This window comes from Sorex fumeus, unplaced genomic scaffold (assembly GCF_029834395.1).
Source record: "Sorex fumeus unplaced genomic scaffold, SorFum_2.1 ptg000166l, whole genome shotgun sequence".
NCBI lineage: Eukaryota > Metazoa > Chordata > Mammalia > Eulipotyphla > Soricidae > Sorex > Sorex fumeus.
The window spans coordinates 2,989,125-3,002,933 of record NW_026606223.1 but is presented as its reverse complement, the minus strand read 5'-3'; the positions used below and the strand labels follow the sequence as shown (position 1 = coordinate 3,002,933).

The 13,809-nt window shown below is 54.4% G+C and overlaps 1 protein-coding gene across 1 annotated transcript; it reads left to right on the top strand.

The window, feature by feature from the left end:
• The first annotated feature begins 814 nt into the window (after nt 1-814).
• Nucleotides 815-11,875, top strand: PFDN4 (prefoldin subunit 4). The gene is made up of 4 exons (XM_056107458.1): nt 815-905; nt 7,091-7,198; nt 9,025-9,165; nt 11,500-11,875. Exons 1-4 carry the CDS (start codon nt 882-884, stop codon nt 11,629-11,631), a joined length of 405 nt encoding a protein of 134 aa, XP_055963433.1. The 5' UTR covers nt 815-881; the 3' UTR covers nt 11,632-11,875.
• The last annotated feature ends 1,934 nt before the right edge of the window (nt 11,876-13,809 follow it).

The following is a 13,809-nucleotide window of genomic DNA, read 5'->3' as shown; positions in this document are numbered from 1 at the left end:
TACTAAGTGGCCATCATGTTTGGTCTATGGTCTACTCTCAGCATGCATCTCCCATACCCAGAGAGCCCTCCAAGCATCCTTTACTTGGTGGTCCCTTCTCTATCCCAGCTGCCTTTCCCCCCAGTATGTGAGGCGGGCTTCCAAGCCTGTGGAGCAATCCTCCTGGTACTCATCTCTACTTCCGTTTTAATTTCTAATACGGTAAAAAATCTCAATGAAGGTAACCCACATATCAAAAATTTTTGGCTCAGTCATTTTTGTTGCTGTGGTTTTGGGGGTCCACACCGGGCGGTGCTCAGGGCTTACTCCTGGCTCTGCGGTCAGGGTTTGGGGGGACCAGATGGGGTGGGCCGGAACCCCGCTTGGCCTTGGGCAAGGCCAGTGCCCTCCCCCCTGGACTATCTCTCCAGAAGCTGGGCTACTGCCCGGTCATCCCCAGACCAGGTGTCCCGGCGCGTTGGGGAGTAAATCCCACCCCCCTGGCTCCAAGCAAGAGAATAAAAGGAATCCTGGCGTGGAGACTGACATCCCCCATCTCCCCATCATTTCTCCCTTTGAGGGGCGCTGAACTGGGCATTTGCCCCCGTCCGGGCGTCTCGGGCGCCCCCTGCTGCCCGCGGGCGCCCCTTGCACCTCGCCCGGCTGCCGCCGCGGCCCGCGGGGAGCGCCTGGCCCTTTAATTGGGCCGTACCAAGTGCGCGCGGCGCCGCGGCCCCGCGGGGGTCCCGGGAGCCCCCGAGCTCGGCCGAGCGCCCGGCGGGGGCGGGGGAGGCGCGGCGGGGGGCGCGGCGGGAGGCGGCCGGCGGAGGGGGGGTCTGAGCGCGCCCGGGGACCCCGCACCCGCGCCCCGCGCCCCCCCTCTCGCGTCGGCCACTCCCAAGATGGCGGCCACCATGAAGAAGGCGGTGAGCGGGGTCGGGGCGGGGGGCGCGGGGTCGGGGGTGAGGGGGCGCGCGCCGGGAGCGGGCCGGGGGCGCGGGGGGCGCGGGGGGCGCGGGGCAGCGGGGATCGCGGGGTTCGGGGGTCGCACGGGCGCGGGGGCGCGGGCGGCGGGACACGGGGGGCGCGGAGGGCGGAACGCGGGGGTCGCGGGGGGGGCAGGACACGGGGGTCTCGGGGGGCGGGACACGGGGGGCGCTCGGCTTGGGGGTCGCGCAGGCGGGGGACAGCGGGGGGCGCACGTGCAGGTAGTGGGATGCGCCGCTCGGGTCCCCAGGGCATCCCCGATCCCGGGGGTCGCGCAGGCTGGGCTCTGGCGGGCGTGGGGTGTGGGGAGGGGTCCCAGCGCGGGCCCGATCTGGGGGTCCCGGCTCGCAGGCCTCGCCCGCGGGCAGTGGGAGGCGTCGGGCCACGAGGCTGCTGCGGGCGGGACCGGCCCGGTCCGGCCCGGCCCGGAAGCCCAGAGAGGTGCAGGCACCTGCCCGGGGTCGCACGGTGGCCCGGCCGGGGTCCTAGCCCCCCTGCTGACCCCCCCGGTGGTCGGCTCCGGACTGCCCACGAGCTGCCCCCCGAGCACGTGGGGCCCCGATCTCGGCCCGTCCCCGCCCCTCCTCCCGCAAAAAAAACCCCGCGAAGTGACTCAGCTAAGAAACTGTCGGGGCTCGAACCCGGGGGTCCTTTCCCGCCCAGCGCAGTCCAGTCCAGTCCAGTCCGGCCGGTCTGCAGAGCGAGCTGCCCCCCGGCGGTGTGGTCCGGGCACCGCCGAGCAAACGAGCAGACGCCTGCGGGCAGCCCGGTGCTAGGGGCCACGCGGCTGTGGTTTGGGGCTACACGCTCTTGTTACAGTAGCAGGAACTGTGACGGGCTTGTTTCCTTTGCTGTTTTATTGGGGGGGGGGGGGGCACACGGTGCCCTGGGGTTGCTTTGGGCTGTCTGGGGATCACTCCCCGCAGGGCTCAGGAGATGCTCTGACAAATGCTGTCACTTGGGCCCAATACTGGTTTTTTTTTTAATATCACTATCTCTTTCATCCCGCCAAGCGCGAGTAACGGCTCCATTCGTCCCTGTCACGTGCTAGTGTAGCCTGATGGCATATTGGGGGCTCTTTCAGTGTCAGGGGGATGAGGACCATCACTTTTACTGTTTTTGGCATATGGAGTAGGCCACGGGGAGCTTGCCAGTCTCCGCTGTGCGGGTGGGATCCTCTCTCTGAGAGGGATGGAGACTTTGGGGGCCGCCTCTAATCACCTTTACAGGTGTTCCCAGTCAGGCGTATATGCGGGCAGGATACTCTTGGTAGCCTATTTAAAAAAAATAGATCTATATACATTTTAAATAGTTGAATTAATTTGGGGCCGGCCACGGGTGTTGTGTTCTGGTCTTCTGGCTCTGCACTCAGGCTGCGCTCCCGGTGATGCTTGGGGGAGTCCAGGGTGGAACCGGGCTTGGCTGTGTGCGAGCCTCGACTCTCTCCAGCCCCGAGGTGGGCACGTCCCTCTCCTTGGTGGCTAGCAGATGGCCCCTGGCAGTGGGATTTCATGTCTTGGCTGGTGCTGACTTGGTCTCCCCCACTCGCCCTGCCCCCCCCCCCCCTCCTGCTCTGGGCCGCCCAGTGGGCCTGGTTTGCCCGAGACTAGGGAGCACTAACTTGTGGGTCATGATTCGGACGGGTCAGCTTGGGACTCGGGGGCTTCACTTTGCCTTTCGGAGAACATGGTTCCTCCACTAGGGAGGACTTCCCCCTCATTCCCCAAATAAGGAGCTGCTTCCCCCGGGCTCACGGAGGTGGCTGCAGCATGTTGAGAGGGAATCCAGGCAGGGAAGGTGCTGGAAGGGTCAGAAGCTGGACTTGGCGTGCCAACAGCCCCTTAGTCCCCCCTGTAGGGTTTTCCCTTCCTCCCTGGACGCTGGGAGCTTGTGTTAGTTGATTGCCCCCCCCCCCCCATCTGTCAATTACCTTTATCTCCGGATCAGACTCTGACTTGTAAATATTGTCTTTCTCTCCTCCTTAGTGTCCTTCTCTTGGTTAGTTATTTCAGAGCCATTGCTTTTTGCATGGATACTGGGAAGACAGTTAAAAAGACAAGCCTGTGGCTTGGGGGTTGATTGACTCCAGATGATATTACCTCCTGGGCATCTGCTCTCTCCACTTAAGCCTCAGTTGCCCTTCCTTCCTAGAGCCCCCCAAACAGGGTCCCGACGAGGGGCTGGATGGACCCAGGGCAAGCGGTGAGCTGTGAGCTACCCTGGCATCGAAATGGGCCTGGCCAAAGTGCCCTGATGCTTAACTGTCAGTTAAGAGCGTGGTCATGGACAGATTCTGTCATGATCCAAAAAGTAGTAACTAGATTTGGGCCTGGCTGGGGTTAGGGACGATTTGATCCGGCCTGAGTACTGTAGTCTGTGGTGAGATGCCCCCAGGAGAGTCACCCTGCCAGCCTCAAAGTGTCTATTACTGTGTCCATACAGAATGGTAAATACTAGGATGGAGAATTAAAGATGCTAATTAAAGTTGCAGGTCTCAGGAGAGGAGAAACACACCTTCAGGGCTGTTTTGCCCTCGTGGGCTGCAGGTGGTCGCGAAGACTGGGGAAACATTTTTGATCACGCTTCTCGTGGGGAGGTGTGGTGAGACCCCCGTGCGGAACATGGCAACAGGTGCCAGAGCAGATAGATCTGTCCCTGCATAGCGGCCCAGTAGGGAGTGTCTGGGTGCATTTCACAAGCACCAGGTATCCCCCCCCCCCCCCCAAGAGTGAATTGTCTCCTAACTGCATTCCTGACTGCAGCTTCGGCAAAGCAGAGCTGGAAAGGTGATAGGTCGGTAATGCTCAACTTCATGTGACTGACCATTCTCTTAAGCCAAGACCCCCAGTAAAATACGTGTGTATTTGGCTGGAGCTATAGCACAGTGGGTAGGGCGTTTGCCTTGCAACAGCCAACACGGCCGACTCTGGTTCGATTCCTCCGCCCCTCTCGGAGAGCCCGGCAAGCTACCAAGAGTATCTCGCCCGCACGGCAGAGCCTGGCAAGCGATCTGTGACATATTCGAGATGCCAAACACAGCAACAACAAAGTCTCACAATGGAGACGTTACTGGGCCCGCTTGAGCAAATCGATGAACAACGGGAGGACAGTGCTACAGTGCTTGGCGTAGGGTGAATAGCCATCAGCTGCTGTTGGAGGGTGTTTCTCCGCACGCCCGTCATCCTTGCCCTGCGTCCGGTGCGCAGCGTGTCTGGGCACGTAGGGGAAAAGCTGTTCCTCAACAGCTGGGCGGGCCTTTGCTTCTTACGTATCGGCTGTGGGGAGCCCTGAGGAGCGGGGGGGGGGGTGGGGGGGTGGGGTGGGGGGGGGAGGCCAAGCTCTCGGCTTCTCTGGCCTCTGCTCTGAGCAGGCGTTTCTGGGGCTCACTCTGCAGCTTCCGTTCTGCAGTGTGGGCTGGGGGAGATCATTCTGCGCCCAGAGAATACTTGCCCGAGAAGGCGTGCTCCACCAGGTGTGCAGGGAGGGGAAGGGAGCGACGGGGTCCCGAGCTCGGACCCCGGTGCAGTTACCAAAGGAGGGTCTCGTGAGGGAATTAGCAGGGCCGAGCCTTGCTCCTGTGGAGGGGGCGACCAGTGGCCTGAGGGGTCGGGCTCATCCTCTCCTAAGCCCTCCCAGCCCCGCTTACCCCTTCCCTGCTCCCCGTCCCCCCAGTGTCCCCCCGAAAGGACTCATCCTCTCTCTCTCTGCCCCAGCTCCTGCCTCGGAGTCCTGGTTCCCTGCCAGGGCAGGGGCCTGGTGCTTGGTTTCTCCTGAAGCGCCCCCCCCCCCAACACACCCCTCTAGGCTCCTGCTCTCGTCACCACGTGTCCTATGTCCGTCCCCCAGAATTACCCAGACTGAGAACCCCGCAGCCTGTGCCAGTACATCCGAAGCCACCTTGTAGGACGAGGGGCTACGTGGGGAGGGTCCAGGCCCGAGCAGGCGGTCGTGTCCCAGCCACTCAGTGGGCCCCAGGAAACGGCTCAGAGCAGTGGGGACCAGCGGCCCCCAGGCGGGCCACCGTGCTGTGCTCGCTCCACTCCTGGGCCATGTTGGGGTGCAGAGTGAGCATGTCGGTGGGGACTCTCGGGTTTGGGGGATCCTTCCAGACCCCCGCCCGAGCACTCGCTCTTGCACACACAGATCTCCCGCAGGTGGGTGTCGTTGCCTGAACCCCTGCTCAACGCGAACCACTCCCTGCCTGCAGGCGGGCACCCAGGAACCCCCTCCTGGCCATCCCCTGCCGCCTACCGGTCCTGTGGCCTTCCACCCTCTCCCTCCCTCTCTCCTGAGACTGCACATCTGGCCCCCACATCTGCTTCCAGCCTCTCCGCCCCGGCAACTTCAAGAATTGGGCCCGTTAGCACACCAGCAGCCCGGACCCAGGAACTCCCAGTTGAATCCCAGAATGGATTCGCTCCTTACAGAGGGGTCTCTGGGACCCAGTCATTGACAGTCTTAGGATTCCAGAAGCGCGTGTCCACTTTCACGGGTATGCAGACCCTCATGATAGACAAAATGAGCGATGGGAAATAAATGATCTTGCTTCTGCTGCAGGCAGGCAGGCTGGAATGGTGTTGGGAAAATTCCAGCAAAATAGAATGCCCAGAAGTTAGAGTGTGTCGGGGAAATCGTCTGCCGTAGAGACAGGGGGAGGACTTTGGATGGGATGGGGGAGATCCTGGGGATGTTGACTGGGGAGGAACGTGCACTGGTGGAGGGATGGGTGTTCAATCATTGTACGGCTGAATCTCGAACATGAAAGCTTTGTAACTGTAGCTCACAGTGATTCAATAAAAAAAAATAAGAATTGGGCCAGGAAGATAGTTCAGTGGTCAGAGCACTTGCCTTGTTCTTGTTCCCCCCCCCCCCCCACCCGCCCCATGGTCCCTGAGTGCAGAGCCAGGAGTCAGCCCTGAGCCCTGAGCACTGTCCTAAGGGCAGTTGCCCAACGCGTTAGTAGGGCTGACGCTTGGCACGTCAGCGCCTAAGAGCTCAGTAGACCTCAGTACACCTCAGCCGCTGCTGCGGGATTTCACAGACACTTGATGGAGCAGGGACTTTATCTGCAGACATCATCACCTGGAGCGTCGGAGACCTTCCAAGTTTCATCATTTCGTAGCTGGTTATAATTGAGACACGAATAGGTTCTGCATCCAAATAAACGTGATGTTTTTACTCCGAGGGGGCAGGCCCGTTGCAGTGCCCAGGGACCCTCCAGCCCAGAGGCGCCCCAGATTCTTCCCGCAGCCCCTTTCAAGGAAAAGCCACTGCACCCTCCTAGAAATGGACCTTCTTTTTTTTTTTTTTCTTTTTGGGCCACACCCAGCGATGCCCAGAGGTTACTCCTGGCAATGCTTGGGGGACCCTATGGGATGCTGGAGACTGAACCTGGGTCGGCCGCATGCAAGGCAAACACCTTCTCCTTTGTACTATCGCTCTGGCCCCCAAATGTACCTTCTTTAAGGAAACAAACAGAAAGCGCCCCCTGCCTCCCCCCCCCCCCCCCAGCCGTAAAACTCTACCTGATATCTCAGTGGGGTTAAAAACTATAGCAACTGACAGACTAAGCTACAGGAAGCTGAATAAACCCAAACTCTCCTGGGGCAAACCCGCAGGGCTGAGTACCAGCGCTAATGACCAGATTGTTCCGGATTCAGGGATTCCTAATTGTTTACATTTGAAAGGCCTCCGTAGCAGAGATGTTATTCTGCTTGAACATCAGGCTGTAGGGTTATGAACAGGTCTTACTCCTGTAACAACAAATGGATAAGGGCTAGAGCAATAGCACAGCGGGGAGGGTGTTTGCCTTGCAGGAGGCCAACCCAGGTTGGATTCCCAGCATCCCATAGGGTCCCCCCCCCCCCCCCTCCCCGAGCACCACCTGGAGCAATTCCTGAGTGCAAAGCCAGGAGTAAACCCTGAGTATCTTCGGGTGTAATCCAAGGTGCCAAAAAAAAAAAACAACAACACCAAAAAAACAGATGAATAAGGCTGATCTTTGGGACCTGTCTTGTGAGTCTGTATAGTATGAGGCAAATGACTTACTGAGTTAAAGTCAGAATTATATTACAAGCTGGCCCGTAACGTCTCGATTAAAGCAATTCTCTAAATTCACTTTCAGGCTGCAGAAGATGTCAACGTTACTTTCGAAGACCAGCAAAAGATCAACAAATTTGCTCGGAACACAAGCAGAATCACAGAGCTTAAGGAAGAAATAGATGTGAAGAAGGTATTGAAAACGTGTGTCTCATTTAAGACGGCTGACTCTTTTTTTTTTCTGTAGCCCCTAAACATGGACTTTTTCTTGAAATGTGATTGATTCTCTTTCTGGGCCCTTGGTATGGTTGACATAAGCCATCTACAAAGTGGAGGAGCTATTTTTTCCCCTTTTTCGTTTCTTTGTTTCGGGGCCACACCTGGCCGTGCTTAGGACCTCCTCCTGGCCTTGTTCGAGGGGCTCACTCCTGGCGGGGCTGAGGGGACCCTGTGTGGGGCTGGGGGGACCACTGTGGTGCTGGGATGGAACCTGTGTCAGGTGTTTGACTTGCAAGAGTTCAGGTTTCACATGTAGGAGACCTGGGTCTGGGCCCCGATACCCCATGGTACCCTTGATACTTCCAGGAGCCTCTCTCGAGCTCCAGCAAGGGGGCTAGCCCCTGAATATCACCAGGGATAGCACCAAACCCCACCCCAAAGAGAAGAAGAAACGTGGGGCCTTCTCTGGGGTGGGGGTGGGAAGCTGGACCTCCAGGGCCACAATCTGCGGTCCTGGGGAGTTAAACACTCGGGGAGCCTCTTACGTGCTAGGCCTGTGCCCCACCCCTGGAGGTCAAGGTCTGAAAGGGTAATGGGACTGTGTATTTGGCTGGCTCTGGGACCCATCTAGAACCCCGTCTCAGAGGGATATAGCTGCCCTGAGCATTGTCATCCTTTTTTTTTTTTTTTTTTTGTCTTTTTGGGTCACACCCAGCGGTGCTCAGGGGTTCCTCCTGGCTCTGCACTCAGAAATTACTCCTGGTGGTGCTCGGGGGACCCTATGGGATGCTGGGGATTGAACCTTGGGTCGGCCTCGTGCAAGGCAAACGCCCTCCCCGCTGTACTATCTCTCCAGCCCCTTTTTGACCCTTCTGACCTGAGCATACCCTCCTCCTTTCACAGTGAGAACCCGGGCAGCGGCCCCCGGGGCCCAGGAACCAGCCACAGCTCAGAACCAGGCTCTGTCTCACGGCCCTCCTGAGTCCAGGCAGGACTGTTAGTCCTTGCTGGGAAACATCCCGGATGGCTGCAACGGGGCGGAATTCCTAAAGCTAATCTGTGCGCCCTCAGATGCCCGTTGTCCGCCCTGTGTGCTCTAATCTGGGAGTCAAGAGGCCAGCATGCTGGCTCGATCCTAGGTGCTCTCTTAGGAAATTGTCCTCTTTGGTCAGAAGAAAGTCTTCCTTTAGTGTGATGCCACTGGTGCTGGAGCAATAGCACAGCGGGTAGGGCGTTTGCCTTGCATGAGGCCGACCCGGGTTCGAGCCCCAGCATCCGTAGCATCCCCCAAGCACCGCCAGGAGTAATTTCTTTTTTTTTTTTCCCTTTATTTTATTTTATTTTTTTTTACAGTTGTAGATTTACAATTTTTTGTGCTTTGGTTTCAATTATACAATGATCAGATACCCATCCCTCCACCAGTGCCCATTTTCCACCACCATGGATAATATCCCTCCCACCCCCATCCCCCCATCCCCCCATCCCCCCTGTCTCTGTGGCAGGGCAATCCCCTGTGTTCTCTCTCTCCTTTTGGGTGTTGTGGTCTGCAAAAGAGGCATTGAGTGGCAAACATGTTCAGTCCATAGTCTAGGAGTAATTTCTGAGTGCAGAGCCAGGAGGAACCCCTGAGCATTGCTGGGTGTGACCCAAAAAGACAAAAAAAAAAAATAGCGTGATGCCATTTCTGAGAAAGGGTCCCTCAGCGAGTTGGCTCTGAGCCCAGGTTCAAAGGACTTTTCCTTGAGTCTGTGAGATGCGGCCGCATCCCTTTCTCAAGGCGGTTTCCTCCTGCATTTACAGAAGCAGCTCCAGAATCTCGAAGACGCTTGCGAGGACATCATGCTGGCGGACGACGACTGCTTGATGATTCCTTACCAAGTCGGGGACGTTTTCATCAGCCACTCCCAGGAGGAAACGCAGGACATGTTAGAAGAAGCAAAGGTAGGTCGGAGCCTGGATCCCGGCGTGAGGCTCTGGGGTGGGGACACGGAGCCCTCGGGGGCTAAGCTCTCCCGTGCCCCAGATGTGCCCAGATGCTCTGCAGACCCCTGTGGGCTGGGTTCTCCCTGTCCCACCTGAGAGCGGTGGACGGGAACTGGGGGATATTAAGGAATCAAAGTGACACAGGGACGCAGAGGAATGTCTTCGGGTTCCAGAAGTTGCGCTCTAAGTTGAGAGTAGACAGGAAGGTGCGTCCCCTGCCCGGGCTTTTGACCCTCGCTGGCCGTTTTCACTTCCTTGCGTCCCCTCCCCCCTTTTCTCCGTGTCTTGGCCAGCCTTGCAGCCAGCTCCCGTGCTAGTCGGCCTGTCCTTCGTTTCATCTGATGCTCAGTATCCAGCAGGAAGTCCCCGGGGCCCTGGGATGCTCCACGCACACAGGCTGTAGCCTCATCTTTCTTTTCTTTGCAGGGGCTGGAGAGAGAGCACAGGGGTGTGGTGTGGCACTTGCCTTGTATGTGACTTGTCCCTGGTTCATGCCCCAACTCGGCCAGGAGTGATCCCCAAGCACTGCCAGGTCTAGGTTCAAATTCTTACCCCAGCCCGCATTTCCCCCCCCCCCCCCCCCCCCCCAAATAAAATAACTGACATTGCAGGGGCTGGAGCGATAGTACAGCAGGTAGGGTGTTTGCCTTGCATGCGGCCGACCTGGATTCGATTCCCAGCATCCTATATGGTGCCCCAAGCACTGCTAGGAGTAATTCCTGAGTTCAGAGCCAGGAGTAACCCCTGTGTATCAATGGGTGTGACCCAAAAAGAAAGAAAAAGAAAAAAAAAAAACAAAGAACTGACATTGGAAATAAAATTAAGATAAGGAACTTCTTGATAAAAATAATAGCATAATACAATTTTAAAAATGGGCAAAGACCCCATAGAATTCTCACACTTAGGGGGCTTGGAGAGGGGGGCCCCAGAATCTCTAACAAATGTCCTGGTGGTCCCGCACTGAAGCAGGGGTCTGGAGGGGAGTGCCCAGGTGGTCTCGCCCTGATGCGGGGTCTGCAGGCTCCCTCGGAGGTCATAGATCCGGTTGCATTGTGGGGACCAGCTCCACTTCTGTTCCAGAGGTTGATCTCATGCCATTGTTGTGATTTTATATTATCTTTGTCGTGTTGGGGGAAAATCCTTTTTTGATCCCAACCAGGAAGGGATGTCTGATATTTTATGAGATTTTGTGTCGTTCTGTAAGCTTGCCCTTAGAAGCAAGGCACTCTTGGGGCCGGAGCGATAGCATAGCAGGTAGGGCATTTGCCTTGCATGCAGCCGACCCAGGTTCGATCCCTGGTATCCCATATGGTCCCCCAAGCATTGCCAGGAGTAATTCCTGAGTGCAGAGCCAGGAGTGACCGCTGAGCATCACTGGTCAGGGTGTGACCCAAAAAGCAAAAAAAAAAAAAAAAAAAAGAAGCAAGGCACTCTTGATTGCATGCTCATCAATTCTGGGTGTTTCTGGGTGAAATAAAAATTCCTGCCCTGTTTCAATGATAAAAACTGTTGTTGTTGTTATTATTATTATTATTTTGCTTTTTGGGTCACACCCTGTGATGCACAGAGGTTACTCCTGCCACTGCACTCATGAATTACTCTTGGTGGTGCTTGGGGGATCATATGGGATGCTGGGAATCGAACCCGGGTCGGCCACCTGCAAGGCAAATGCCCTACCTGCTGTGCTATTGGTCCAGCCCCAACAACTGTTATTCTTAGTTATTGATGGCATGGTGGAATCCTCTTATTTTTCTCTAGTGTGATCCTTGTGTGTGGCAGACTGGAAGAGAGCGGTTCAGAGACCTTCCCTGAAAGTAGAAATGCTTTGCAGACATTCTGCATATGTGTTTTTCTTTATCCGAATCCCGTACTTTGGGAATTAATTTTCTCCTACTCTTCGGCTTTGTATTTTCTGTTTGCATTTTCTTTGTGGTTCATGGGTCACACCTAGCTGTGCTCAGGGCTTACTCTTGGCTCTGTGCTCAAGGGATGATACGTGTGCAAGGCATTCTGTGTACTCTCTCTCCAACCCTGGTGTTTTAGTATTCTTTTTAACTCAGCAGAAACCAAGAAAACATGCTATTGTAAGAAGTACGGGCAATGAAGTAAAAATACTGACATTTAAACTTTTTTGTTTTAACTCTAGTTGTCAGCCTTACTTAACTGCTTGTCCAAGTTTAGAAAGTCTTTTGACCTCAAATTCTTCCCCCAAATTTCTTAAAATTCTTCCCGCAGATGCTCAGAAAACATCCAATCGAATAGAATTAATTTAAGCTTTTTATTTTCCTTCAGAAAAATTTGCAAGAAGAAATCGACGCTTTAGAATCCCGAGTAGAATCCATTCAGCGGGTGTTGGCTGATTTGAAAGTACAGTTATACGCGAAATTTGGGAGCAACATAAATCTTGAAGCTGATGAAAGTTAAACATTTTATAACTTTGTTTAATAAACTTGAATGTTGTTTAAAATGGCAAATTCCCTTCTTGAAATGATATGGAAAGTAAACTGGCTTTAAAATTTTTTTTTTCATTTATTTAATGGAAGCGCCTGTTTTTACATGTCTTGCTTATTTATTTTATATTTTTAAAGCACAGTATTCATCTTTGTATTTTGCATAACATGAAGTGTAGGGGCCATAATGTTATGTCATTAAAGTCAATCAAGCAATCTCTGATGTTTCTCTATTCTCCTTGAGCATATTTCTTGCAGATTTTACGTCTGAGAAAATTTAAGAGTTGTGTCTTGTTTTGATGCTTATTTCAGTCTCTTGAATGATGGAAGGACAGAAAGCTGCCATCCTGTATATCTGTTCTTTTCACAACTAAAATTGCATCTTATGCTTCAAAAGTCATATGTATATATCTTATTCAAATATATGTCATGTATAGAATATTTAAAGAGACGTTTCAACGTACCTTCCCTGTGTGCCGAGAGCTTAGAACAGGGTGACCAGACCTTGAGCGTTTTTCAGACAACCGACAAATGTTCAGGAAGCCAAGAGATGTATCGGTAGCAAAAAATACTTAAGTGCTTTTGAAAAGGACTGAAACTTGATTTTTTTTTTTTTTTTTTTGCTTTTTGGGTCACACCTGGCGATGCACAGGGGTTACTCCTGGCTCTACACTCAGGAGTTACTCCTGGCGGTGCTCAGGGGACCACATGGGATGGGACCACAAACGCCCTACCCACTGTGCTATCTCTCAAGCCCCGAAACTTGATTTTGGAGGGCTTTGTAATTGTTGGAAGATGCTCGACTCCAATCTTCCACCCAGATCCTCCAAATTCCAGTAGGTGGGGGTCACACCCACCACCTGGCCCCCTGGCGCTGTGTAATCCCATCAACGGCCAAGACTCAGAGACTATAAAATCCAGCTCCCAGAACCTGACATCTTATCAGGACATCTTTTTATGACATCTTATTATCTCATTCCTACTTTGGACAAACTTGCAGGCTATCGAATGTAGCCTGCCCACAGGGCAGAGTCTGGCAAACTCCCCGTGGCGTACCAAATATGCCAAATGCCAGTAACAATGATGGGTCTCATTCTCCTAAAGAGCCTTGAATATAATCTCAGGGCTAGGATGAAAGAGACGTTACTGGGTCCTGCTCGAGGCAATCGACGAATAACAGGATGATGAAATGAAATGAAATGAAAATGTAATTGTTAGGGTTTCTGTAGATGATGTGGAAGTTAACCAACTGGATGTCTTTAAGCCAAGACTGCGAGTTTGCCCTGTATCTGGTCCTCCCACAGGCCTCCTTTGAGCTGATTTAACTGTCCAGCAGATGGCACTGATGTGCCAGTGGGCTGTGGAAGGCTCTTCTTACCAAAATGAGGGTATTATTTCTAGGACGATGCATTAGCACAAACTGAAGATTGCGTTTTGTATGTTTTGGTTACGTGTTGAGAAACAACTGAGGTGTGAAGAGATCCAGTTCTCAAATACCCCCGTCGTATAAAGGCAAACTTTAGAATTTCCAGGACATCCATCCGCATAGTGATTTGCAGATGCTAGAACCAGACTTCGAGGCTTGATGTTGTTACGTTGCAGGAAGGAAACCGGATATTGATCAGGTGTGGCGGGGAAGAGATCCCTGGCTCAGATGCGAGTCAGTCTGAGAAAATTCGAGCAGAAGTTGTGAGTGTGGAGGGCTAGCCCGGTTAGGAATGTGGAGAGTAGGTCTGGGGATGCCTTGTGATCCCCCAGGCCAGGTCCCTGGCAGCCCTGCCCCCTGGGAGCCCCAAAGCTGCGTGACTTTGTCTGGGACCCCTGGGTAACAGAGCCTGGAGTTCTCCCCAGCCTCCTCCCTTCAGATCCAGCTGAGGCTACCACTGGCCAACGCCCCGAGGGGTCCGGGGCCCATCTCTCAGGGCTGGGGCAGGAAAGGCCACGGGTGGTCAGTACAGGAGGGGCCAAACCTGAGAACTTTCCACTCTGAAGACGAAGCTGACTTGGGCGGCAGAAGCATAATTGTAGAGCTGACCAGGGCTTGCCCTTCTGCCGGTTCGGCTCATTGCTGCTAATTCTGGGCTAGTCTCTTTTTTTTTTTCTTTTTTTTTCTTTTTTGGGTTACACTTGGTGATGCTCAGGGGTTCCTCCT

Coding starts and splice junctions, on each gene's coding strand:
- PFDN4 (XM_056107458.1), top strand. CDS start 882: ATGGCGGCCACCATGAAGAAGGCG. Junction 906..7,090: donor CGGCCACCATGAAGAAGGCG/GTGAGCGGGGTC, acceptor ATTCACTTTCAG/GCTGCAGAAGATGTCAACGT. Junction 7,199..9,024: donor AAGAAATAGATGTGAAGAAG/GTATTGAAAACG, acceptor CTGCATTTACAG/AAGCAGCTCCAGAATCTCGA.